Consider the following 24,756-nt stretch of genomic DNA (forward strand, 5'->3'; position numbering starts at 1 on the left):
TCTATTGATCTGTGTAAACCTGGCTTACACTGTCAGGGGAGCAGCAGTCAACTGCTGAGCTGCTTTGTCGCTGGCATAAGCTGAGAGAGGGGGTTTGTGGTTTTTTTTTTTTTTATGTCTATACTGTTTATACACCAGTCTATAGACCTGCTGGCTGGTTGAATTTTAAAGAGTGCGGAGGTTTAAAGACTTGTCCCCTGAGAGATGCTCCTGCCAGTTGGGAAGCGAGCTGGGGCTGCTCTGCAGAAGTTGCGCGCACGTGTGCTCACTGGCGGGGGCGGGGGGTTGCTGTCCTGCAGCTCAGCCTGCAAAACGCTGCAAAACATACCCATCATTTTCAGGTTGTTTAGTCAAAATATTGAGCTAATAGCTTTGTTTTTTTTTGGTTTTGTTTTCTTTTTCTTGTGTGATAATTTATTCTGAGAGAATGCAATGGGGAACATAAATGAGGATATTTCCATATCCAGGTCTGAGTCAGGGCTAAGCTCACCAGGCAGCAATTAAAATCCTCAGCAGTAAGGAGGAAATTGCTTCCTATAGTGTGAGAATAGGTGCAGATTTGGAACGAGAATTTAAGTAGGGTATAAAATACTATTTCTTTGGAATGGGTAAAATAGGCTTTATGAGCCCTGAAGTTAAGAGACTATTTGGTAATGTTTAGGAGATTTCTGAGTTAAAAGTTTTGTTTAGTCCTGTTCTACTTGCTTTCTTTTGTTAGAGTTTATTATTACTATTACTAGCATTGTGTGCACTTATTTCCCACCTACCGATATTCAAATGTTTACCTGCCCTGTTTGTACTTTGCTCTTAACTCTTCTGCTGTGGCCACTCACAGCTGTCAGGATGGTGCCTCAACATTTTCTTTCGGAGAATGTTATATGTACTGCTAGTGTTCATAATTAAGTTAATAAACTTCTCCAGAACACAACATGTGGCTTTCATACCCTTCTTTATCTGTGCTGACAAAGCAAAAGTTCCAAAGGCTTCTTGAACTTTCTTGTATGTCTTAGAAATTCTAGAAAAGTTGACTTTTCCGTTTTGTACTGGATGATGATTTACTGGAACACATCATATGCCTTTAAAATGTTGCAGAGGCATCTTTCTCCTGAACTATTGGTCCCTTGCTGATTACCTCGCATGGCTTCTTCATGTTTTACACTGTCCACTGAATCAGGCAAATGTTTGAAGTAAATAGTCATTGTAGTGTATAGGAATTTAAATACATAATTTCCCCTAATGGGAGTTGACTCTTCAACATGCAGAAAATAGAGAGTTTAAGCTGGAGAGTGCTAGCTTCTTAGATTGTGTTCTTAAATCCCATCTTCAGCTCTGGAAATTTGTGATCAATATGCATTTTTTCTGAAAACTCCGACCTTATGGGATAACTTGTGTATACAGCGGTATATGAGTGTGCCTGTTGGTCTGCTACTAAAAGGGAATTCCATAGCTTTAAGCAACTACGTTGATGTTGACTGTCTCTTCAGCTGAAACATTTCACAGAGGGTTTGTTTTCCCAGTTGGGAGTAAGGATATAAAATCTTTTTTTTGTGGGGTCTTGTAAAGTCTTTGTGTAATATTTGCTGTGAACGGATCTGGTAACCCACTTTAAAAAAAAGGGGGACGAGCTTGAGAGCATTTTTATATTTTAATTAACACATTTTATTTGCCACTAAACAGCTTCTTAAATAAAATTCTGCAAGAAAGAGTGATATTATCCTTTCATATTATAGTACGAATTGAGATCTGGCGGATTTCCCCCTACCCTTTGTTAATAGCAAGGCTTGCTTGTGAAACCCAAAGGGTTAATTGTATAACTTTCTCCTTTCGACCAGCAGACGATTTCCATCATTTTCAGCATTTGACTATGGAACATGTATAGAGTTGTTATACCTCTCTGTAATTCATTCTGCTGCCAACTTCATTCCCTTTTCTCTGCCTGCATTTTAATTGAAACAACATTTGTATTTTTGAGCCAGGATCTGTCAGAAGTCCCTGTGGCTAGTCTGTGGTACAAGTAGCAGCAGACGTGGCTTACCCATATGGTGTGGTGCTTCTTGTAAAATCCATATGGCCTTGTTGAAGGGAATCCCAGCGGGGATGTGAAGGGTGTTAATACCCTTCAGGCCAGGCCTTTCCCTCCTGGGGCTTCTATGGCATTGTCTTTGCAATCTGCCAAAGCACAAACTTAATTCCTTTTTAATAATCAATTATTTCAGTCCAGGAACGTGTGCTGTATTTTTTGTGATCATATATATTCCTTGAATTTATTATTTGTTAAGACTACTTTTTGGATATTTTAAAAAAGCAAGCTGTAGGGCAGTTACAATATAGCTGGCAAATACAGATTAAAGCCTTTTCAAAATCCTAACTTTATTTCTTTCACTTCTATTTACAGGAAGTGCTGAACAGCATTCCGAAGTTCTGCTTTCCTTTTGACGTTGAAAGGTATGTGGTACAGTTATTGTTTATTTAAAAATATTTTATAGAAAATTATAATTAGCATAGCTGCAAGGAAAGATTTAAAGAAAAGGAAAACAGACCGTACTCCCTAACCTTGCACCTGCAGATGAGAACATGTCCTTTGTTGTTCCAGTCAGTATGGAATGACTATTAGGAAATTATCATGGCAAAATGCAGCCTTAACAGAATTTTAGGGATATTTCCTTCAAGACAGAGCTATATTCCAGCTCCCAGTTTTGTCCGTTATAATTGTAAACACCATCTGTGTTAATATAAGGATATAGCATGGTTTCCCTCAAACAGCAAGCACCACAAAAAATGTTACCGTACATCAAGATATAAAAAATCACCAAGCAGCACTAAAAAACATGTTGTTTGAGTTCAGAGAAATTAAGACTTAATTTCATGGAAGTAACTAAATATTCAATTGTTTCTTCTCAGCGAATAATCAAGACCATTGTATATAATTTATCAGCTCTTACCTTTCTGGTATCAGTTGTAGTGTGGCTTCCATGTAATGCCAACAGTCACTTAAATTGTTCATGTAAAACATTTTTATTAATTAAAATATTTATTTAGGCTTGTAAAGATGATTAGTGATAATTAATTTGATCAATTGTACTTACTCAGTTTGGAGAAGTTATATTGTCCAAATCAACAAAGATTGAATTAGAAGCCCAATTTCCATAATTAATCAAAGATACACCCAGGTAGTACACAGGCTGAGCCGGTGTTTCAGAACAACATTGGCATCAGTTGTAGATAGAGACGCAAAGATGAGAAGCATCAATCGGACGTGAGAAGCTACTGTCTGTGGAGTAAAAGATGGTGTGTGTATAGAGGAAAGAAGAGAAGCTTTGCAGAAAAACACACCGACAAAATAAAGATCTTCAGAAATACAACTTTCCTGAAGTAAACTAGGTTCATTTTGGTCTTTTACAGTTGAATTTAATTAACTTGTTTGGATTTTGAACTGGTAAAGCTCAGTGTCCTTTAAGCTGTTTTAGTGACTTAACTCCTATGGTTGTCAGCGTTTGCTTTAAAGCATTAACGTGCTTACAATACGTATGGAATTCTGCTCAAAATTGGTAATGAAGTTGAATAATGGAAATAAAATTGAAGGATAACAAAAAGGTGAGATTCTGTTGCTGCCATCCAGTGGCAAGAAGATAATCAGTGGCAGCAAATAATTATTTTCGAAGAACTCATCTTGTATTAACTATTTCTGTTGAACCATTCTGAAGACACTTAGTTCCTTGATTAAGCTTATCCATTTCATACAATAAACTGTGTGGGAATACATGAATTTATAGCATAGCTGGGTAGGTATTTTAGCTGAATATCTGAAGGGGAAAGGAAAAAAAAGAGGGAAAAGGAAAGAAAAAGTTATGAGGTGTTTTGTTGTTTGTCTGCTAATGCCCTCCTGTGCCCCCTCTCAGACATGCTTCTTGACTCCTGGCCTCATACTTGACTATAAAGTAATGCTCTTGAAGGTACAAAAGTTCTACAGATTTCATAAAAATTGGCAGTTGGACAGAGGAAGGAGAGATTCTTGGATGCTGAGATAGAATAGCAAGGGGAACAGAACCGATGTGTTCAGTCTGGCTTGCTGACTGCTCAGGTGGTACTGTGGTGTCTGTAACATCAGCCACTGCAGTTGCAGCTTCTTGTGCATCTGGGAGCTGAGTTTTAGGGGATTCGTGGGAGAACTAACAGCAGTGAGGCATCATGAGAGTGTAGAAGAGCACGGACAAGGAGGAGGGGCAGAGCCGTTGTGGGGGAAAAGGACGTGAATACTGGAGGCTCATTCTGGAGAAGCAGGCAACTGATTACTGGCAGCCTGTATCTGTGAACAACTTGCTGGCTGTGCAGTGTATGTAGTAGTTACTACTCAGTTTTCTATAGTCTAGATGTATGTTACCACTTTTTTTTTTTAAAAAAAAAACAACAAACCCTATTCAGTTGTCTTCTGCTTTCTCAGTTTTACCTCGTGTTCTGAAATTTAGTCTAATACAAAAAAGTATTGAGGCAAACACTATGGTAGCTACTTTTTATATGGCTGTTTTCCAATGGACATTTGAAACGTGACAAACATTTTGGTTTTGGTTTGTCCATAAATGTGCTTTTCACTTCTCTGGTGGAAAAAAAATATTTAAAAATATTTTTTTGTATACAGGATTTCCTAGACTGTACATCTAGTACTCCCCAGTATTTTACAGGTAGTTTCAATTACAATTTCTGTGCAGAAAGCTTTGATTAAAGTGAAACACAGAGTATTTGTTTCATTGATTGAGCATACTGTACCTTAAAGAGCATAGTTTCTCAACATGTATTATGTGTACTATACATATATAAACCACTTCAAGCAATATCTTTTCCCTGTAAGAGCTAGAAATTTCCCCATGCAAAAACTATAACTTCTGCTGATGCTGCTGATCAAGATACCTGAAATAAAAAACAAGGAGACTGTTCCATAGCTTGCTTCTGGGTTCCTGCTCTATAGCAGAGCTGGAGGGAGTGGACTGTCTTTTCTGTTAACTAAATAAAACTCATTAAAGTAGGAAATCTATATTCTTCAAATTATGGAAATGGGGAAGTTAAAGCACAGTGGTAATATTGTCACCTGTTTTCCTCCACTTCACTTGTATTAATTAGTGAATGAATTGAAAAGTGAATGAAATGAGAACATGTATTTGATTTTGTTTTATGATACAGTGATTGTAGACAGACCAAGATTTAGTTCTCACTATTTGTTGCTGCTTACATCATTTCACTGGACCTGCTTTATCTTTTATGCAGATGTTATAAATAACTGTACACTACTTGTTCTAATTATCAAAAGTATATACAGTGAATGGTGATTAGAAACTAGAGGTAGCTCCCATTAAATTTAAACTGAGAGTCGAGCCAAAAAAAGCACAGTGTTTTAATGTTTGACCATGACTTAAACTTCGAGTTTTATATATAATTTCTTATTGAAAGCAAGCACATAATTTCAGTAATGCTGTTTATGACTCACCTTTTATTTTGAAGGGGTTAAGAAATTAATTGTGTCATAGAAGTTTTTGAGCATTTGCTCCAAGAAACCTGTGACTTTTTTTGTGAATAAGTTATTTTATGCTAAATAAATGGCACAATTGTGTATCATACTAACAGTTTGCTTTTAGATATTTATGAGTAAGTTCCCTTTGTTCTGCCGCAGAGTTCCTTTCTAAGTTTCTTTTCATATGGAATAGAAGGATTTAGCATTTGAATACATAGATATTTTAATTTCCATTTACTGTTTGCTGAACTAATATTACTACATCAGAAAAGGTGCTTTGTCTTCTCTCTTGTTCCTTGAATCCTTTATACTTTGTTTTTCTCTCTCCAGCAGTCTTCCATGTTTTCTCTCTCAACCCAAAACTCGGGTGTAACTTTGGAGAGAGCCCACACCTGAATGTCTACATCCATCAGTTATTTAGCTGGATACTGACTAGTGAGCATGAAACCTTTCCTCTCATTTCTTTTGGACTAATTTCAAATTCAGTCCTAAGTTGTGCTGCCTCATCACTGCTTGACCCCTCAATTTTAGCTGTTCATTTATCTCTGCCACAAATACTTCTCCCCTCTCTCCTTCTATTCTTTTATCTTTTCCATTTTGGGATGCATTTCTTGTGCTGAATGTGTAGCCTGTGCACCTTTTTTTTCGGAGATACTTTGGAAACTGCCTGTAGGATCAGCATGGGGACAATGATCTGTACCTCTTTCATTTCCTGTACTGTGCTTACCTGCTTACATGGGAAGTGCATAAGAAGTGCCTCTAATGCTTATGATGTAGAAGATTTCTCAGTAGTGATAGAATATAGCTAAAATATGGGAATTACTATATGTATTTTTTAACTCATAATCTGTTAGAGTCAATGGGTCATAATGGCAGGAGTGACATCACTTCCACTCTTCTGCTCCTGGATAATGCTGCTTCTGTTAGTATTTCTGGGAAAAGTCTGTATGCAGAAACACAACTGTGATCAGGACAAGTGCAAAACAATGTCTGTAGAGATCATTGGATTTGCAAGTCTTGTGAGAGGCGATATCTTACACAAAAGTCTTTGCCTTCAAAGTAAATAGTTGAGAATGAGAAGTAAATAATTGAGAATGTATTTCAAACAGTACAGATGAACAAATTTTCCTGTAAGCTTCAGCCATTCCAGTCAGTATGCAAGATGAGTTGTGAACTCAAAAGTGAAACAGTAATTTTATGCAACTGAGTTCTTCCTATCCATTCTCTCATTGTATTGTGATATGTGTGTATGTAATATAAAAATGTACATGTAAGAGAAGAGTCTTTGTAAGGACGTGTTGCAGCATGAGCTGTACACCATGGAAAAGCATAACTCCTGCTTTAGAATGTGAGCTATTAGATTTCCATGTGTGTGTAGAAGTGGACCTGTCTGAGAGAAACCCTGGGCACGCTGAGGGAGCTGCGATCTGCTCTGATAGACCCTGGGCCAGGTATGGTGGCCAGGACCCCTGGACAGAGCAGGCTTGTGTTGTGACTTAAATACAGCCAGTAACACTATTCTCACTAGTTGTTGTTTCTGTTAATGCTTCAGCTGTTTTGAAAACATAACCCCAATTATTAGCAAACTGTTCTTTTTATTTGTCGGAATTTCCGTATTTGGTGGCAGCTTTGTACATTTTCATATCTTCCGCAGCTTTCTTCCTCTTCTTTTTCTTTGTGATGTGGAAGGGGTTGAGGTTTCTGAAGAGCAGAGCTCAAGTCACATAGCTCAGTGAGAGCAGAGAGGCCCTTCACATGGGGAGACAGAGATGTGAAGTCACCGATCGTGGAGTGGGCTCTGAAGTGGAAAAAAGAGTCCCTAAAGCTTATATTTGGGAACTGCAATTAGTTGAAAGACATGGCCCAACCAAGAGTTACTCAGTCTCTCCATCAGGCTGTACCATTACCTTAATATCTGGTTTTTAAATTCCTACTTGAAATGATTTCTAATCTATACTGTGATTTGGGGAGAATCGGGGTGAATGAGTTGTGGGGTTTGCTTTTCAGCATTGGATTGGGAGATGAAGTACATTTGAAATTTTCAGATTTAGCTAGCAGCTGCCAAAGCTTTAATCAGAACTGTATACTTCAGTTACATTTGTCAAGTTTGTGTATTTTTCATCATATGATTAATGAAATCAGTAACTTTGTTTTCTTTTCAAAATAAATAATCAAAAAATATTCTTCTGTGCATGAAGTCTTTATTTTTTTGAAACTCACTAAAAAAACAAAGTCTACGAAATCTCTCTGAAATTCAAAATACTTTAAAAATGCCTAAAATTTGAAGAAAAAATAATTTCAAACATGATCTGTGTTCTAAACATTGATTTGGAAGAAGAGCAATTTTTGTTGAGAATGAAGGATAAATTTAATGATTAGACATGTTGTTTTTTGTTCAAAGAAGTCCTGTCTTAATCAGCTCTCTCAGGGATATCTTAAAACGAGGCCTGCACAATGGCTATAGTGTAAACAAAAATCTTTAAACTGACTCTTTACCTGCTCCATGGTACGAAGGAGACTTTTCTGCATTGCGTGGCTAGGTACTTAGAAAATTTTAAAAACTACTTTTATTCCTGTAGGAAACCATAATAAAGTTGAAAGAGCCCATTGTAGTCTGCAGGGTTAATAAGTGTTTACACACATTCTTTGCTATTAGTGATTTATTATTGTTAAGCTAAGATTAAATGTAAGCATGCAGGGCAGGAGTTGGAAGTAAGTCAAAAGCAAGGCAGAGGAATGAGTGAGGAGAAGGTCAGTGGTGGCTGGCAATGATTTATGCCTGCTCTCCCTGTGCAAGTGAGTAGATCGCGCTCTCTTCAAGCAGCTAACCAGACCAGTGTTTTGCAGAACATTTTTTAAGCTTGGCCAGTTGATTCTGTCTGGATAATATTTTGCTTAGGGAATTCTGGTAAGCAATAATTGCAATTTACCTGTGTTGATTTTCATGTTAAGGAGGACTTGAGTGGCATCGTTGCTGTGGTTCAGTAGCAGTGCCAGGAGCTGCTTTCTGCCTCTGGAGGTGAGACTTCTGAACAACCTCCTCATGCCACTGTGAAACAGAGAGGCATCAGCCCTGAGAGACATAGCCCATACTGTTGTTCACAGTATGGTACATGCAATATACACATGTTAAAACTGTAGTGCCAGCACTTTTTGAATGTTTTATGTGTGTGATTTATACATTGTGGTTATCTATTGATATAGAGAAACCCCCAAGGCCTGCTGCATATAGTCAGTTTTAATTCTGTAAAAAATGAAAAAAAAAACAGGCATCCTTGCTGTCTCCAGATCTTATGTAGAGCTCTCAAGATAGAAGTCCAGAATTAATTTCATATTTTAAACTCTGAGCAGATAATGTGGTCCAGATGGATGGTCACTGTCTTCTTTTAGCTGTTCTTGTGAAGCAAATCAGACCAAATGCAAACATTTGGGTTCTTTGTGGACATTCAGTTTTAGCCTTGGACTTTTTCTTAGTTTGAAAATCTGGAGTGTGCTAGTTTTGCATATCCTTCTAAACTCTGTGGGAAGCAGTTTTCAAGCTGGGCCACTTTTACACTGACTGTCAAAACATAGAGTTGTCTCTCCTAAAGAGGCAAAAAGAAGTCATTGAGTTGGGGCTGGTGAGATGGCACAGACATTGCCTCCTGCTGAACTGTTGTGACTTGGTTGGGCTATTTTTGATAGAGAATATCAGAATTTACATCTCGTTTTTAAAGGCATCTTGTACTGCGACAATTTTATGTATGCATTAATTGCAATACTAGTTATTTTCTCATGCCATCATCAGGTTTTGGTAAGGAAGGAGGCAAGTAACTTAGAGCAAGAGATCCTTAGTGCTGGGAGTTTCTTGTCCTAAGAAATTGTTTTCAAGCAGTAGTGGAGTATTGATTTGCTTGGCATACATGTACACAGTACATTAAAAGGAGTGCCTGTGTAGATGGGTATCTCTTAACAATCACTTTTTGTGTTCAGTGATCTCTTTGGATTAAGATAGTGCATAAAGATGCCAGTCTAACCATGCCAGGTATTCTGTGGTGTAAGATGCAGCTATTTGTGGTTGCCAAAAGCTCTGAGCCTGACGGTGGGATGCAACGGAGTAGAGAGGGGAGGGAGCGGGAGGCATGGTGCGTCACCAGTGCTTCTGACTGAGCAGCCTCTGCTGAATTAATGTGTAACACACAGCCACAGCGTATGCAAGGATGCGGCAACCATTCTGCAGGTTTCAGTGGCAAACTGTTCTCAGGAATAAAGAGGAAAATTTGAAGATTTGAAATAGAAAATTGCATCCTTGGCAGAGGCATTGTTATTGATGGCTCTCTGTTGTATCAGATGTAATATACAGGCAACGTGCTAGCTGCTCGGAACCTGAGAAATGAAGGACCGAGTAAAAGTCATTGATCCTTTTCTGTGTTTAAAGAGCACACGAGGTTGTTCCAGTCCATTGAAGACAAGTGAGGAGAATGGTTGTTTTAATTATTTGAGTTTAATTACCTAACTAGAAAAAGTCTATTCATTATCATGGGTTTCCCATGATTATATTGGACTAAAGGTAGCTTGTGATGCCCTATATATTCAGCACAGGCTTTTGTTTCAATCTAGTCACTGGGTATTCACGAGGGACTAGACCAAACTGAAATGAATGTGTAGTGATATCATTTAACTGATCTTTGAATGATCTTTTGTCATGTACTTGTTAAGTAGTATGATGTGTCCCATGTAACTTTTATAACACTTTGATCATCTTCTAGTTTCTTCTTATCTAGGGGAAATTTTTTATTTTTCATTTTGGTGGAGATGTGAAAAAAACCCCCAACACATATTGCAGGGGATAAAAAAAAAAATATTTTGTCCTTTTAGGTTTGAAGTCTGCGAGATCTATGATGGTTCTCAGCTTCTGCAGGAGTTCATTTTCAGCTTGGCATCTTAGACTGAACCACACATGACATGTTAATCATAGTGTTTACTAGCAGGTGCTTAGGTACTGTGCTGTAGATCATGTAAGAATGGGAAAAGGAGATAAAAAAATTACAGGCAGAACTGCTACATTTTACATTTTTGAATCTTCATGCACTCCCCATCATAACTTTGTTTTCATTTGGTTTTTAATAAAATCTTCAAAGGTCCCTTCCAACCCAAACCATTCTGTGATTCATTCTGTGCTACGCGTTAACTCTCCTGGCGGAAAATACAAAGTCTACGTAAAGCTGGTTCTCTTTGGGAGATTTTGGAAAAGTGCAATACTATGAGTAAACTTCCGATACAGTTTATTGATGTTCTAGAATGTTTGCATGGAATATATTTGGCAGCTTCTGTGAAAATGACTGAAGGTTGGCCACACTGAAAAGTGGGTCCATCCCGTGCTCTCAGTGGTCCTCTGTCTGAAGCTGAGAAATTGCTTAAGAAGGAAAGGTGCCTGGCTTTAGAGCGTGAAGTAGGTGAGACATGTCATCACAGTGAAGATACTATTCTTCCTAAAAAGAAACTGGGAGAAGGTTCATACTGTCAAGCAGAAAGTGGGGAGTCAGAAATGGAATGGAGGTTGGGACTGGGACCTGGAGATGAGAACATGGAGGCAGAGGTGACACTGGAGGGGAGGTAGAAACAGGAAAAAACCCTGATGGATTAGCCTGCACCTCAGGATAAGAGAAGATGGAACATCAGCCAGGGGAATTTTATGTAAACTTATTCTCTTTCAAGTGGGCACATGTTTTGATACAGTCTTGAAGATAATATTATTATTTTAGCTCTCATGCTCTTTGTTCCTTATTGTTTTCTGGCTTTTGTGTCTGCAGAACTGAACAAATTTGCACTGGAAAACTTAGGAAAAAGTTGTTTGTTGTTCAATGTGTAGTGCAACAAAGGGAGGAAGATGTGTGTGGGAAGGCTACGGGTTTAACCAGTGAAGCTATTCTGAAGGGAAGGGGGACTCGAGAAAGAAAACGAATTTCTAATGGCTCTGTTAAGCCAGGCCTGTATTATGACATTTAATGAACTATTTGTAGAATTTTAAACCTTTGTTTTGGTTACCATTTTCCACTGTTGAGGTGTGCTCAAAGCCAACAAGCTATGACAGGCTCGTACTGGCTCTGCTTAGGCCATACTTAGGAAAAGACCTTGTGAAATGCCCCATCTGTTTAGACTGGGACAGATCGTATTGAATGTGTCAGCTGGAGTGGGGGCCCAGGCTGGCAGGGCTCTAGGACGACTCTGCAACCAGCTCTGTGTGGAACGACTCCAGCACGGAGCCCTAAACCCTAACCCTCTCTGCTGAGAGATGTCCCTCGCTGGGGCAGCAGCTGGAGAGACGCCTGAAGGAAGGACCTGGGCTCACCTGTGCCGAGGGGAGGGAGTGGGGTGCAGGAGGCAACCTGGATGGTGGCAAGGTATAAGTGGGTAGTGAGACTTGAACATGAAAATGAGAGAGACCAATGACTTCAATGCTCATGTTTTATGCAAATTAGTGGTCTTATGCTCTGTATCTGATTTTTTTTCAGAGTGTCCCAAAACCAAATAGGACAGCATTTTACCTTCGTGCTCACCGACATTGAAAGTAAGCAGAGGTTTGGATTTTGCCGTTTGACATCAGGAGGCAAGGTCTGCCTCTGTATTCTAAGGTAAGGTGATGTAAGAAAAATTGAGTTAAGGAGTGAGTATAAGAAAAATGCAGGAGAAAGATATCTCTTGCAAATCCTCTGCTAATGAGTTTTACTTCTCTGTAAGGGAATCATTTCTCTGTGACAGTGTTACCATTGATTTCACATGAAAAGTGGTCCCAAGCCCCATGTAATGGTATTCTTGTGTGAGGCTAAATAATTCTGTTTAAATAATGTGAAATCTCTGCTTAAAAGCAGAGAACAGTACACTGCAGCTTTAGAGGCTTTGAATGTTATGTAGATGTTTTTACTTTTTAATGAGATCTTTGACAAGTATCCGGTCAGTTTAACGCTAATATGAACTATTATGTGTTCCTCTCCTTGAAAGTATGATTTTTGGGTGCCTTATCCATGTTCTTTGTCCAGACTATATTTAATATAAGAAAAGCCAGATAAATCTCAATAATGAGATTTGCTTTGTTAATAATAACAAATAATGAGATTCTGCTTTGTTGCAGAAAAGGTGTTGATGGAGAAATTGACCCTGGTAAAATACTTTGTTTCTCCCTCTGCTTTTTCTTTCTTATCTAGTAAGATAATTGTTTTGATAATGAAAAAAACAATTGTTTAGCTGTCCTAAAACCCTTTGAATTAAATTAATTAAAAGGCAGAGAGTTTTTTAATTAAAAGGCAAGTTTACCACTCCAATTAAGAAGAGCCTAGGAGCCGGTAATGCCCATAGAGGAAATGGGAACATCGAGTTCAGCAGCACATGAGAACTAGATTGAAGTATAATTGCCTTCAAACTGAGAATCCCCAAACACAAGGTGAAAGAGGAGGCATGTGCTGCCAAAGAGCCAAACCACTGGCAGCATATAGGCAACTTGGAGGATTTTGGAAAGTAAGCTAGGAGGCTTATGGGGAAAAGCAAATTGTTAGATATTTGGACAACATGGAAGCCAAGCAGTCATGGAAGGTGCTATTAGGGAGACAAACTCAACATCAGCTTGTAAAAGAATAGAAGCAGAATAACATGTGGAGAGGGAAAAAAGACCAGACAATACAGAAACTTGTAGCATAGTGCTTAAAATTATTGGAAATATCGCCTTGAGACTTGTGTGAGCGTTTAAACAGATTCTGAACTAATGTTGAGAGCCAGTACACTGGATGTTTTTGGGCAAGTAATTTGTAAGCAAATTTTTGCTACAATATATTTAAAAAAATAGTAATTATCACCATACAATGAAAATAGCTAACAGAAAAGATTTTATTCTGGAAATTAAATGACTCTCTGTGATCCTAACAATATTAATGTTTAATAATACTTTAGAAAGATTGAATTTTTAGGATTTTGCAGTGTATAATACTTAACCCATTTCTGTGGTAGCTTTTGCTGATATATCTTGTTGAGGTCCAGAGGGAGAATGTATGTGTATGCTTTTAGCTCTTTTTCTCCGAGTTAACCTTTTTTTTTTTTGAATTTTCCTTCATCAAGCTAGAAACAACATTTTTTTTGCTTGTACTTCTAGCAGTGGCCGACTGGCTTCTAATGCTGTAGTAACCAATGTTTAATCAGCTATGCACACTCAAGTATTCACATTTAAGTACTGTATGTGGTCTGCAAGGCAAAGGATGCAGATTCTCTGCTGGTGTAAACTGGATATTTCTTTTAATGTTTCCCCACAGATGTACATACGCTAAAGATTAGTTAACGTTCTGTTACTTAGTAGAAATAACTAGGAAAATGGAAAGTGACAAGCTATAACTTTTCACCTAACCATAATCAGAGCAGTGCCTTTATTGCTTTTACTGTGACAATCTCAAATTTACGATGCATAGCTGAATGCGTTAACAGCACTACCTTCATAGCATTGTACTTTTAGGTTGATAGTCTGTTTCTCTGCAATTTGTGTTTGTTGCATTTAGCTCAGACAGAAAGAATGCATCAGTATTTCCGTCTGATGTGTTTTAATACTGAGTCTGGTTTCTCTTTTGAATCCATGAGTCATTAGAAGTGACCAAGTAAAAGACGACTCATTTCTTTTGGCTGTTTATCTGGCTGTCCCTTGTACGTGCTGGTTGATCTTAAATTAACCAAAATTGAATAAATATTAGCAAATGAGTGCTGTCTTTGTACATGAAGAGGGTGTATACATGTTCACACTCACTCTCTTCCATATATCAAAATAGCATAAATTTGTATTCAGGGATACACATGGCTCTGACTTATGAGGAATTCAAACTTCCTCTCTGTTACACACATGAACACAGTACATAGTACACAGTAGTCATAGACTTTATAGAAACACACAAATGCAAATGTGCACAAATACCATCTCTAACTACATATCTACATATGCGCGTGTATGTGTGTCACCTCAAACAAGAGGAATACATTAAGATTGCTAACTGGGACTTTAACAAAGACTACTAGAGATAGTCAAGTACAGTAGAGTTAACTAAATGAAATGGTCTAAATAACTAAAATCCAAGTAAGAATCTCAGAAAAGAAGAGCAGGAACAAGCCAGTCAAAGTAATGAGAAGGGAATACTATAGAAATTTGGGTAGGCTGGTTCATGGGGAATAGGAAACTTTTCTCTTGTGAATGTCTTTTGTAGATGGTACCAGGCCATGTCTTAGCCTATGCCACAGCTTCTAAAGAGATAGGACTTGAACTGCTGAATGTTATTCTTAACCAAAAACTTAAAAAGGGCTGCTTATCCTCAGGTTTTACACCAACAACCTAAAGCTAGTTCTAGCACTAAACTCTTGTGGTTTGAGGCTTCTCTCTATAATTCTCTATTGATCTGAAACAGTAATCAAAGGAAATAATCTGCCGCATTGTCCTGTTCTAAACTGGATAGTTTGAAATAGAAAATATATTTGTACATATTAAATTCTTCTCCAAGTTCAGGGTTTTTTCAATGTTTTATACACACGTGTATGAACTGTGTAAATGGAATTCTCTCCCAAATCAAAATGTTTTTTAAGTTCTCTATGTGTTTATACAGCTAAATAAAAAAATCTCACAAAGTAGCCAGCTTGGTCATTTTTTTTAAGACCTTTATTGTGATACAGTATTGTCTAAAACGATCGTGCAGAGCTTAACTGCAGTTGCCAAATTCAAAGCACAAGTAAGTGCAAAATCACAGTAAGATGAGAAAATAAATCTTGAATTATTTTCCAGATGTTTTGTGCAATTTCTTCGAAAGGTTTGTTTTGTTTTATTTTTAAACTGCATGGCTGCTTTGTGGAGCTCTTGGTATGAATCCTGCTGTGTCACCTCCTCCCTGTCCACAAATTCTTGAACTGAGGCAGCCCAAAAGAATGAGGTGTACCACAACAGGAATATTGCAATACATTGTGTTGTACTCATACATATGTACACAATGTATTGCAATATTCCTGGATCCATACACTGGATCATTTATTTTTTTTTCTAGTTTTACTTTGTATATTTTGATTGAAGTAATAATTTTGCCACATGAGATTTGAAGTGGTGTAGTAGAAACTTCAATACTCAGCTTTGAATAATAAAAGGAGACATGTCTTCTGGACATTGTTTCTAAATATCACTGCTGTGCAGTAGGAATAGTACTTTCTGGGTTTACATGAAACTGTTTTTGATTGATCTGAATGGTTTTAGTACAAAGTTCAAATACTTTGACTGAAATGTTTCTTTAAAAGTCTTGAAACTGTTGCTGGACTCTGAAGTGGAACTTATGTATCCAAAGGAACACAAAATGCATCATTAAAATGCTCAGTCTTAGATTTTGTTAATTTTGGACTGTAAAATTGTCACCTACATTTCCAAATGAAATGCTCTAATAAGGAAGACAGGTTTATGTAGTAAGCCTTTGTAGTTCTTCAGTTCAGACCACGCTTGAAGCGTTCTTGCTCTTCCTTTAGGCAAATCCCTTAGAAGCAGAATGTTTCAATTTTACACATTTTGTGTCAATTTTCCAGACAGAAAAGTAGCCCCTAGACATTAGACATTTAGTTACGGAAAGGCAGTTTCCTTAGTTTTATTTGATTACTAGGAGTTAGATTCCTGCTGATAGTTCAGGACTGTTAGTGGTTACCTGACTATTTGACAGAAAACATTTCCTCTCCTTTATTTAACCTTTGACTCATGAATGTAAAAGTTTTATCAGAGCTGTAGTAGAAGTACCAGTGAGGTGGAAGTCTACTTATGGCAACAAGGATTATGCGTGACTTTGAATAAAAGTCTGAGCTCCTGCCTTGTGGCTCATTTGGATTAAAAGAAAATGCTTTTTAATTAACCATGAAATATCTAGGGCTTTTGCTTTTGTGACAAGCAGTGGCTATACTTTTAAATAAACAGACCACTGTATCCTCAACCAGGGAATACACATCTATTAAAACAATATTGCGTATGTTTTGATGTTTTTCTTTATTACGAGAAAAATGTTTTGACAACTGTAGAGTACAATTGTTGTACGTTGTTGGAGGTTGTTGTATGTTTGTCTTGTATGTTTGTTTCTCAAACAATTACTTATTGTAACATGCAGAATACAAAGCCAGTCTGTATGTTTAAAAATAAACAAGAAACCAACGATGGTTTCATAATTTAAAACCTAAATTATTTTTGTTTGAAGTTTAGGCTTCTAAATGTCTTGGAACCGAAAAATAAAGCCCTGTTTTTCTTCTTATTTTATTTACTGCCAAGGGGCTTCTTTGATAACCTTTTGATGTTATGGTAAGGTGGCTAATTAATTACGAAATGCACTGGTCATAAATAATTTTATGAATACACATAGGAAGGTAAGGTAATGCACTTTAATTTTTATTTTATTCGCTGTTAAGGTTACATATCAGTGTGACAGTTTTTATTTGGGAGTAATATAGATCAGGTCTGGTCTGTTAAATCCAGCCATTTAAAAATTTTTTTTTTGCAAAGAGTACTGTACTGACTTGAAAAAAAAAAACCTCTTAACCAACTTAACAGATATTGATGGATGTTTGTGTGCTGGATGACTTTTCTATACAAAGACTAGTTCTTCTGTGCTAACCAAAGATTTAAAAATTTTGGAAGATCTGCTAACACGACCAGCTAAAAAGATTCTTCTAACTGTAATGCTTTTGGGTTTTAGCAATATCATACATAACTGCCACGTAAAATGCTTTACGGAATAAGATGTACTGGGTAAAGATGTAAAGCATATATCAAGGGAATGCTCATTTGTGGATAAATCTATTTACCTGACTATTGCAAATAAATTAATGGGATTATTAACACAAAAGCTTGCAAAATCAGCCAGTGATAGAACAAAATTTTTGCTTGAAAGGCTTGAGGATGTTACAAAGTAAAAAGAGCTTGTATTTCTCTGAATTGAGAATCTAAACTCATATCTAACTCATAGCTGCCTTTATTATGAACAAACACAACCTGGTTTTCTGTTTGCTTTGAATGCAGAGAGATGCATTGTGTACACACACACACAAATGCACTCTACTGTTTATGTAAACAACAAATGTAGCAATTCTTTATTATACTGAAATAATAGCAATTAGCAAATGCATAAAGAAAAATATAAAGGAAACTTTTTTGCTTTACAATGGATCTTTGTAGTGTTATGTTGTAGTAAAAACAGTATAATTAAAATACTGGAAAAAAAATTTGCAGGTAAACCATGCTTTTGAAGAACTGAAGATGATGTGGATAGAAGCAGAGGGCAGGTCCTGATGGGCTTTGGTCTCATGCCATAGAATGTAATGGAGCACTTGTTTAATTTTCTTAATTTTTCAGGTTTGAGAGGCATGTTGAAATTATGTTAACCTCGTGTCTGTGGTTTTAAGGCTTAAAGCAGTTCTTTTTCCAGCCTTTCAGGTCTGAACTGGCATTTTAGAACTGTGTTCGCCTGTTTTTACAATGTTTTTCTTTGCTGTTTTGTTACATGTGGACATGGAAGTGTGTCATCAGCCTGGTTTTGCTAAAGGAGGAAATTCTTGTAGGAGTTCTCTGGTCAGCATGCCTTGCCATATGAAAGCAAAATCTCCCTTGGCTTTATGCTAGGGTTCATTAATTTCAAATAATGAATTTGACCTTTTTATCCATAGACTTAAAAATTTCATTTAATTTTTTCTTTTCACAGTAAGAGGGGAGCTGAGATCATAGAAACAAGAAAGAAATACGGTTAATATTTTATTGAAGTAGGAGCATTTCTTTTTATAGCATGCTGTTCATAAACGCTCATTATGAAAAATGATCGATCAGATAGGATTTTAGAGCATTCTAACGCACAGTAAGCTGGGGTGATGTACACTATTAGTGCAGAGGTGGAAACCTTTTAGATAATGTGACCCATTTGTGTGTCCAGTGTTACAAAAGTACTTTGTGATTTATACCTACATTGTACCTTGACATGGACAAAACACTAGGATGGTGTCACTCCTGTAATTCTAGGCTGGTGAAACGTTTCGTTAGCTCAGACATTTGCAGATACTCTGTATGCTGTGGTGAACAATTTTGTTTGCCTGTCTACACTGTGTTTCAGTGACATGTAAAACCAGGTTAACATGCTTTCAGAAGATAATACAACAGGAGTCCTAGGTGAAAGAAAACTAAAAGATCAGATATTTCAGGTGCTGTTCTGGTGAGTGTTCTCCAGGGGTGTGCAGGGTTTATGCCTGTAAGCAGTGAATGGCCTTACACAGGTGCAGTGAAGTAAATTTTATGGTTGGATGAGAATATATTGAAAAGCAAATGCAATAAGGTCACACCTTAACTGCTGTCATCAATACCAAGCATTAAAATGTCTGTAAGTGTTAAGAGGTTGATTTAGTTTAGATTAGTAGTCAGTACAGTGTATGGTAACGTGTGATAAAGACATTAATACAGTGGCTCTAAAAGAAATCATTGCCTCTGTATCCCTTTGGCTTGACAAGAGTAAAGTCATGATGGTTTTGTTTGTCAGTTTGTTTGATTTTTATGAAAAAACAGCAGTTGAGCATTTATAAGGATAGCAAAGTAAGATTGCTAGAAAATGCATAACTATAACTGTGTTTGGATTTCTGCTGCGCTCTTTCTTTGCTCTAAGAACTGGGATCTGTTTCTAAAGCCTTGCCAGCTGTGTACTGAGAACAGAGGTGTTACATAGAAAACATAACCTTTCCGTAAAAATGGAACTGGTGGCACTGTGTTTGAGTTTCTTTTCTCCTGCTCTTGAGTTATGTCTTACTTATCTTGGATTCTGTTTACAGAATTCCATTTACTTTCAATACTGAGAGTTTTGCATGCATACAGGCTGCAGACTTGTGTTAGAAGTCCCTTAAACATTCATGTATTCATGTGCTGTGTATTTACAATACTGGTGAATGCTCTCTTGTTTTTGGAAGTTCAGTCTATCTGCAGCAATAACTATATAAGGAAACTAATATTCTTACATATAATGTGATATTTATACTTCACGTAACATTGGAGCATGTGTCAAATACAGGGTACCTGATCTGCCCAGATAAAATTGTTTTTCATTCTTCAGGGGAGCAGCAGTTCCGGCAGTCCATGAGGTACACCAGGAACTAGAATTTCAAAACTGCAAATAATGTAACTGCTGAAAGCCTTAACAATTAAAGATATTGAGAATGTGATTTGGCAATGTTTAAAATGACTTTTTGGTGACTTTAGAATATAGAGAAGTGAAAATATTATGAAACTACAAGCAGATGTCCAGTGTAAAATAATGCAGCTTTGCTACTGTCTGTCAGTGATGTACCGTTAAATTTGTGGGGAAAAGTTTTATATACATTTTGTGTATGTGTAGAAATATTATGAAAATGTGTAAATCAGATTGTAATAGTATTTTGTAAGCACTGGAAAAAAAAATCGACATTTTATTAAAGTGCGTTTTTCTCTCCTGTTTTAGTTACCTACCATGGTTTGAGGTATACTACAAGCTCCTGAATACCTTGGCAGATTATTTGGCTAAAGAACAGGTAATTTTAGATACTCTGTTTCTTTGTGTAAAAAAATTTCCTTCAAATAATAGTCACCATATGAATTACTAAGAAATAATTCTATACTGTTTAAAAGTTTAAAATTCTGGAATAACTTAGAAGCAATTTTTTACATTCATCATATTGAAATTCAAAGAATCTGAAGGTGCAGCCACCACTGTCACTTGAATTCCACATTAATCTTAAAAAGCTGCTGGGAATATACCTTTATGAAGTGTCAGCCTGAGCATAAACAAGTCCTGGATGAAGTGTGAGCAGCGTGTCACATCACTGGAGATCTGTATGATGTATTGATTGTAAACTGTAGATCTGTGGAACTATCTGATTATCAGTTACAAACACTTCTTTTCAGAACTGCATAAAATATGATATGCTGTTTCACCCTTCGTATTAACTAAAAACTACCTCTCGTAATTCTGTCATCTCAACTAGCAAGACAAAATTTACTTGCAGCATTTGGTGAAGAATCATGATAGTTTAGTTTGCATATTCATGAGCAATTAGACATATTCCAGAATTACACAGGAAAGGAAATACTGGCATCTGTCTTTACGGAGAACATTAAAGCTGTACCTTTCTGCTTTAACTGTGTTAGTGTACTAGATTGTAATTAAAAAAAAGCATCAATAGTCAGCCATATGCTGTAGACTGGAAAACCTGGCATTTCAAGAATATCTGAACTATAGAATAAGCAATTATTGTGCATTATAGTAAATGAACTACAGAAAATGATGGTATTTTATGTACAAAGAAAATACAGGGGGAAGAAATTAAAATGTAAAATGAAATACAGGGTGTTAGCTGTGTTTAAACGAAGTGTGGAGTAATTTGAGTCTTACAAATGATGTAATGAGACTTTGGGTTTGGCCCTGCTTTCACTGTGATGGTAAAGTGTTGTAAAGGTTGCATTTGAGAGGAGTGGGGTTGTCTTCTCCTTTGTTTACTGATAACTGGTTCTGGCATTGCAGCTGTTCCTGCAACTAGTTTAAGTTGCTGGGTTATAAGTCTGTTATCCTCTATGCCAAGAAAACTGTTTTAATGGGTCTGAAAGTTTTGTTAGGGTATGGAAATTTTTTGCTGTAGTGCCTAGTGCTGTATATGTTGCTGAGGAGGCTGTTAGGGGACACTGCTCCCTCCCTGGACCAAACCCTGTTCATCTTGGACTGTCAGCTAGAACTAAAGTCTTGTTTACTGCTGTGGGACCCAGTAACACCATCGCTCGTGCAGGAAAAGATGAAAGCTTCCTGTAAACAAACAATATGTTTAAAAGCTGGCCCTGGCTTGTCACTGATACTTTTTGTTTTAATTTGACAAGAAAATGAGTTTAATTTTGATGAACAAAAACCATAGGCCAAAAATAATTCCAGCCACAGCTCTTTACCAAATGAATTTCTCCTTCAGAGATGAAGATGAGGGATCCTAGTTAAATCTGGTAGCTGCATGTATTTTTTATGTAACTGTTTTATGTGCTCTGATGAACTGTTTCTGAAGTATAGCTATGTATGTTGCCATATTTAGTAAAACTCTGAATAGTTAAATGTTATGGCTTCCTGCTTTGTGGAAGATGCACAGACCAGCTAGACATGGCAATACTACTTGCAGTTGCAAATAACATGGTTCATTTAAGGAGTATATAGGGAAACATGCAAGAGGTTGACTTAACTTGCAGATATAGTCATTTTCTGAGATATAAAGTTGGCCTGAATTTTATACTTACTATTTAAATAGTATGTGTAGTGCTAAATACTTCACTGCAAATTGCAATTGTCTTTCTCTTCAAATATATATGTCTTTATCAAAATATACTTTGATGTGTAGTAAATGGTAATTATTCAGTGTTTATACAATTATTAACAACCCTTTAAAAATATTCCCTACAGGAAAATGACTCAAATGATTTGTTAAGGTCATTGTATAGCCATCCTGTGCCAAAGGCGAATGCTTTAGTCAGTTTAAGTGTGGTATGTATGCTTTGTATTCCTCCTTCTCCTATTACTGACTATAAAATGTATAGTTGAAAGAAAAAAACCTGAACGTTTAGTATGGAGTAAACTTGCATTGCTTCCCATCATTAACTGGCTTGGACAATTTTTTTTTTTTTTTTTATTGTGCAGAATAGTTTGTCTCTGTCTCATGTTGTCCTTGGAAAGTTGTAGTCACAAAGAAGCAGATATTTCAGTTTAGCTCTGCGGATGAGAAAGTAAACTACAGTGGGATCTGGCAGTGCTAGAACTATGGGGTTTTGTGCTTCCAGCTGTTTCACATAGATTTTTTTGATTTCCTCTTCTGCTAATTGGGAAAGACTAATACTCTTTTATTGCCTCTTAATCTGAGTAGGTAGACTTGCAGGACTAGACAGAAAGCTGTGTAAGCTGGCTTCTCTCCCACCTTCCTTCCCCCTTTCTTCCTAGTTTTGCTTGGTCATGCAAAAATGCTGAGGAGGGATCTTAGAAGTGTGCTGCATTACATGAAACTTTCAGCACATGTAGGTGGGAGAATGTGTCTGTGCCTACCCTACTTTTGTGCACCGATTCTCCATGATGTGGGGCTGGACACTGATAGGGTGGCAAGGTGGTGTTGCAGCAGAAATAGCAAAGAAACGAGTTGGTCAGCGAGTCGGTCACTGTTACAGTTCCTGAGATTTTTAACACAAATAGCATATGGTCATGTTTAAATAAATTTGTGGAGCCTATATGAAATGTAAAGCTACAGAGCCTCTACTGCCTCTGTGACAGATGCTGTGACACAGCATCTTTACAACTGCTGCACCCATAATAAGTAGCTGTGTGAAAAAAAAATGTTTCTTGTTTGAACTATCACAGTTTTCAGGGCACAGAAAGAAGTGATTTTATAAGGTCTTCCATGATGCACATATTGAAAGATTATTAGATTATTTATCTTGACCTTATTTGTGTCATTTCTTGTTACTTTTAACTCAGTGATTTTAGAATTGAGCCAAATAATTCAGCTAAAGTAATCAGACTCCAGAAAAGCATCCGACCCTATTAAAAGGCATGCAGAAATGGAGACTTCCCCACTTCTGTGCCAGTATTTGCTCACCCTTGCTGCTGAACATAATCTGCCTTTGTTTTATTTTAATTTGTTGTCTTTCAAATTCCTTGTTATGCCTTTTTCAGAGACATAACATTTTACTGCTTTGAGCAGTAGCAATCCACCATATGTGGAATTCCTTCCAGTCTTGTGTGTTGTTTTTCATGAGAACAACATACTGTTTTTTGAAGATGTGGTCTGAATTATTTCTGTTGCTAGTTTTTTTTTCTTTTTTTTCTATTGTCAGAGTAACATTTTCAAGTTATTTTTCATTTCATAGTACTCTTACTTCTATATATCAAATAATATTTTGCTGTCATTAATCGCAATGTTATAAGCAAGTCTAATTTGGCAACCCTACAATACTTTATAAAGTCCCTGATGTGTTTTAGTAGGACATAGAGAAGTTTTAAACATATTTTTCCTCTATTTTTTGCAATGCGATACTGCCTGTTGCTATCGATGTTGCATTTCATCTTGCATATAACTTGCCTACCTCAAAATGAATGTTGTAATGAATCTGGAAATGGATGTTGCAGTGAATACAGTTGGCAACACTGGGGTGACAAATTGCTTGCAATAAAGTTGGTGCTTGCTGGGTTTTTTTCAGTACTATCTGACTTTTGAATTTATTCTTTTCTCAATTATCTTTTGTTCCCAGTGGCAGCTTATATCAAAGAGTTTTGTAATCTTTTTAGCTGAACAGTGTTTATCTAAATGCAGGCCTTGCCAAGTGCTTGGATTTGGGTAGAGTCGAGCAAATATTGTGGGTTCCCACAGGGCAAAGCAGGAAAGGACTAGGTTAGCCTGAATCAGGGGGCTTGTTGGGTCTACAGGCATCGCTGGTTTTGCAGCTCTTACTGCTGCCGGGAGCAAGGAAGAGTTTATGTCCACTTTCAACTCTGACTTTGTGGGCCTAGCTGTTTATGTTGGTGTCTCTTTGTTGCTCCTTGTGTGTTGTGAGCAGGTTGGACTGGAACCACCAGTACTAATAGACTTAAAAAGAAGCTACAGTCTGAGAAATCATTGTAGAAGTGAGATGGAGGGCTAACAACAGTGATTTCCCCTGTCCATCCCCCCCTCCCCTTTTTTGTTGGAATTCAAATTGGGGAAGAATACAAAGGATAAAACATTTTCAACCAATATTTCAAACAAGGAACATTGCAACCATTAGATTAATATTTGGCCTTTATGTTGGAAAACTAAAAAGTCAATTGTTCAATCTTTCTCTCATCTTACATAAGAACCAAGAGATGATTTTTGCAAGTGAGCAAGTTTTGAAAAAACAGCCTTGTCTTGTATCGGTGAGTTTAAAAGGCTCTGACTGTCTATAGCCTGTTGTAATTAAAGAAATAATTACTTGCTATAGGACATCTCTTTTGATTTCAGGCTTATTTATACCTGTCCTTTGGGAAATTCTGCTGTTGTCTTCAGCCTAAAGGAGCAGTCTAATATTAATGTACCTATTCTGTTTAAATCAATCTAACTTCAGAGCTATGAGTGTGTGCGTGTCATAATCCTTTTGTAAAAACTGCAAACAAAGCCAGGCCCTTAAACTGATGAACAAAATTCGCATTTTCTAGTGTCCATTTTAGAGAAAACTTTATATAGGACAGCAACTATTAAGTTAA

At 37.0% G+C, this 24,756-nt stretch overlaps 1 protein-coding gene across 6 annotated transcripts in view; it reads left to right on the forward strand.

Moving 5' to 3' along the window:
- The window catches only part of DENND1B (DENN domain containing 1B), a 162,019-nt gene that overhangs the window by 58,034 nt on the left and 79,229 nt on the right, over positions 1-24,756 (forward strand). For 4 of the 6 annotated variants that reach the window (XM_054072747.1, XM_054072748.1, XM_054072749.1 and 1 more), the window contains exons 4-8: positions 2,396-2,445; positions 11,998-12,117; positions 19,984-20,053; positions 21,955-22,035; positions 24,370-24,429. In XM_054072747.1, the coding sequence (XP_053928722.1) occupies positions 2,396-2,445; positions 11,998-12,117; positions 19,984-20,053; positions 21,955-22,035; positions 24,370-24,429 (381 nt within the window). The remainder of the gene's footprint in view (positions 1-2,395; positions 2,446-11,997; positions 12,118-19,983; positions 20,054-21,954; positions 22,036-24,369; positions 24,430-24,756) is intronic. The other 2 variants (XM_054072745.1, XM_054072746.1) reach the window with 1 other exon arrangement.

This window comes from Cuculus canorus, chromosome 8 (assembly GCF_017976375.1).
Source record: "Cuculus canorus isolate bCucCan1 chromosome 8, bCucCan1.pri, whole genome shotgun sequence".
Classification (NCBI taxonomy): Eukaryota; Metazoa; Chordata; class Aves; order Cuculiformes; family Cuculidae; genus Cuculus; species Cuculus canorus.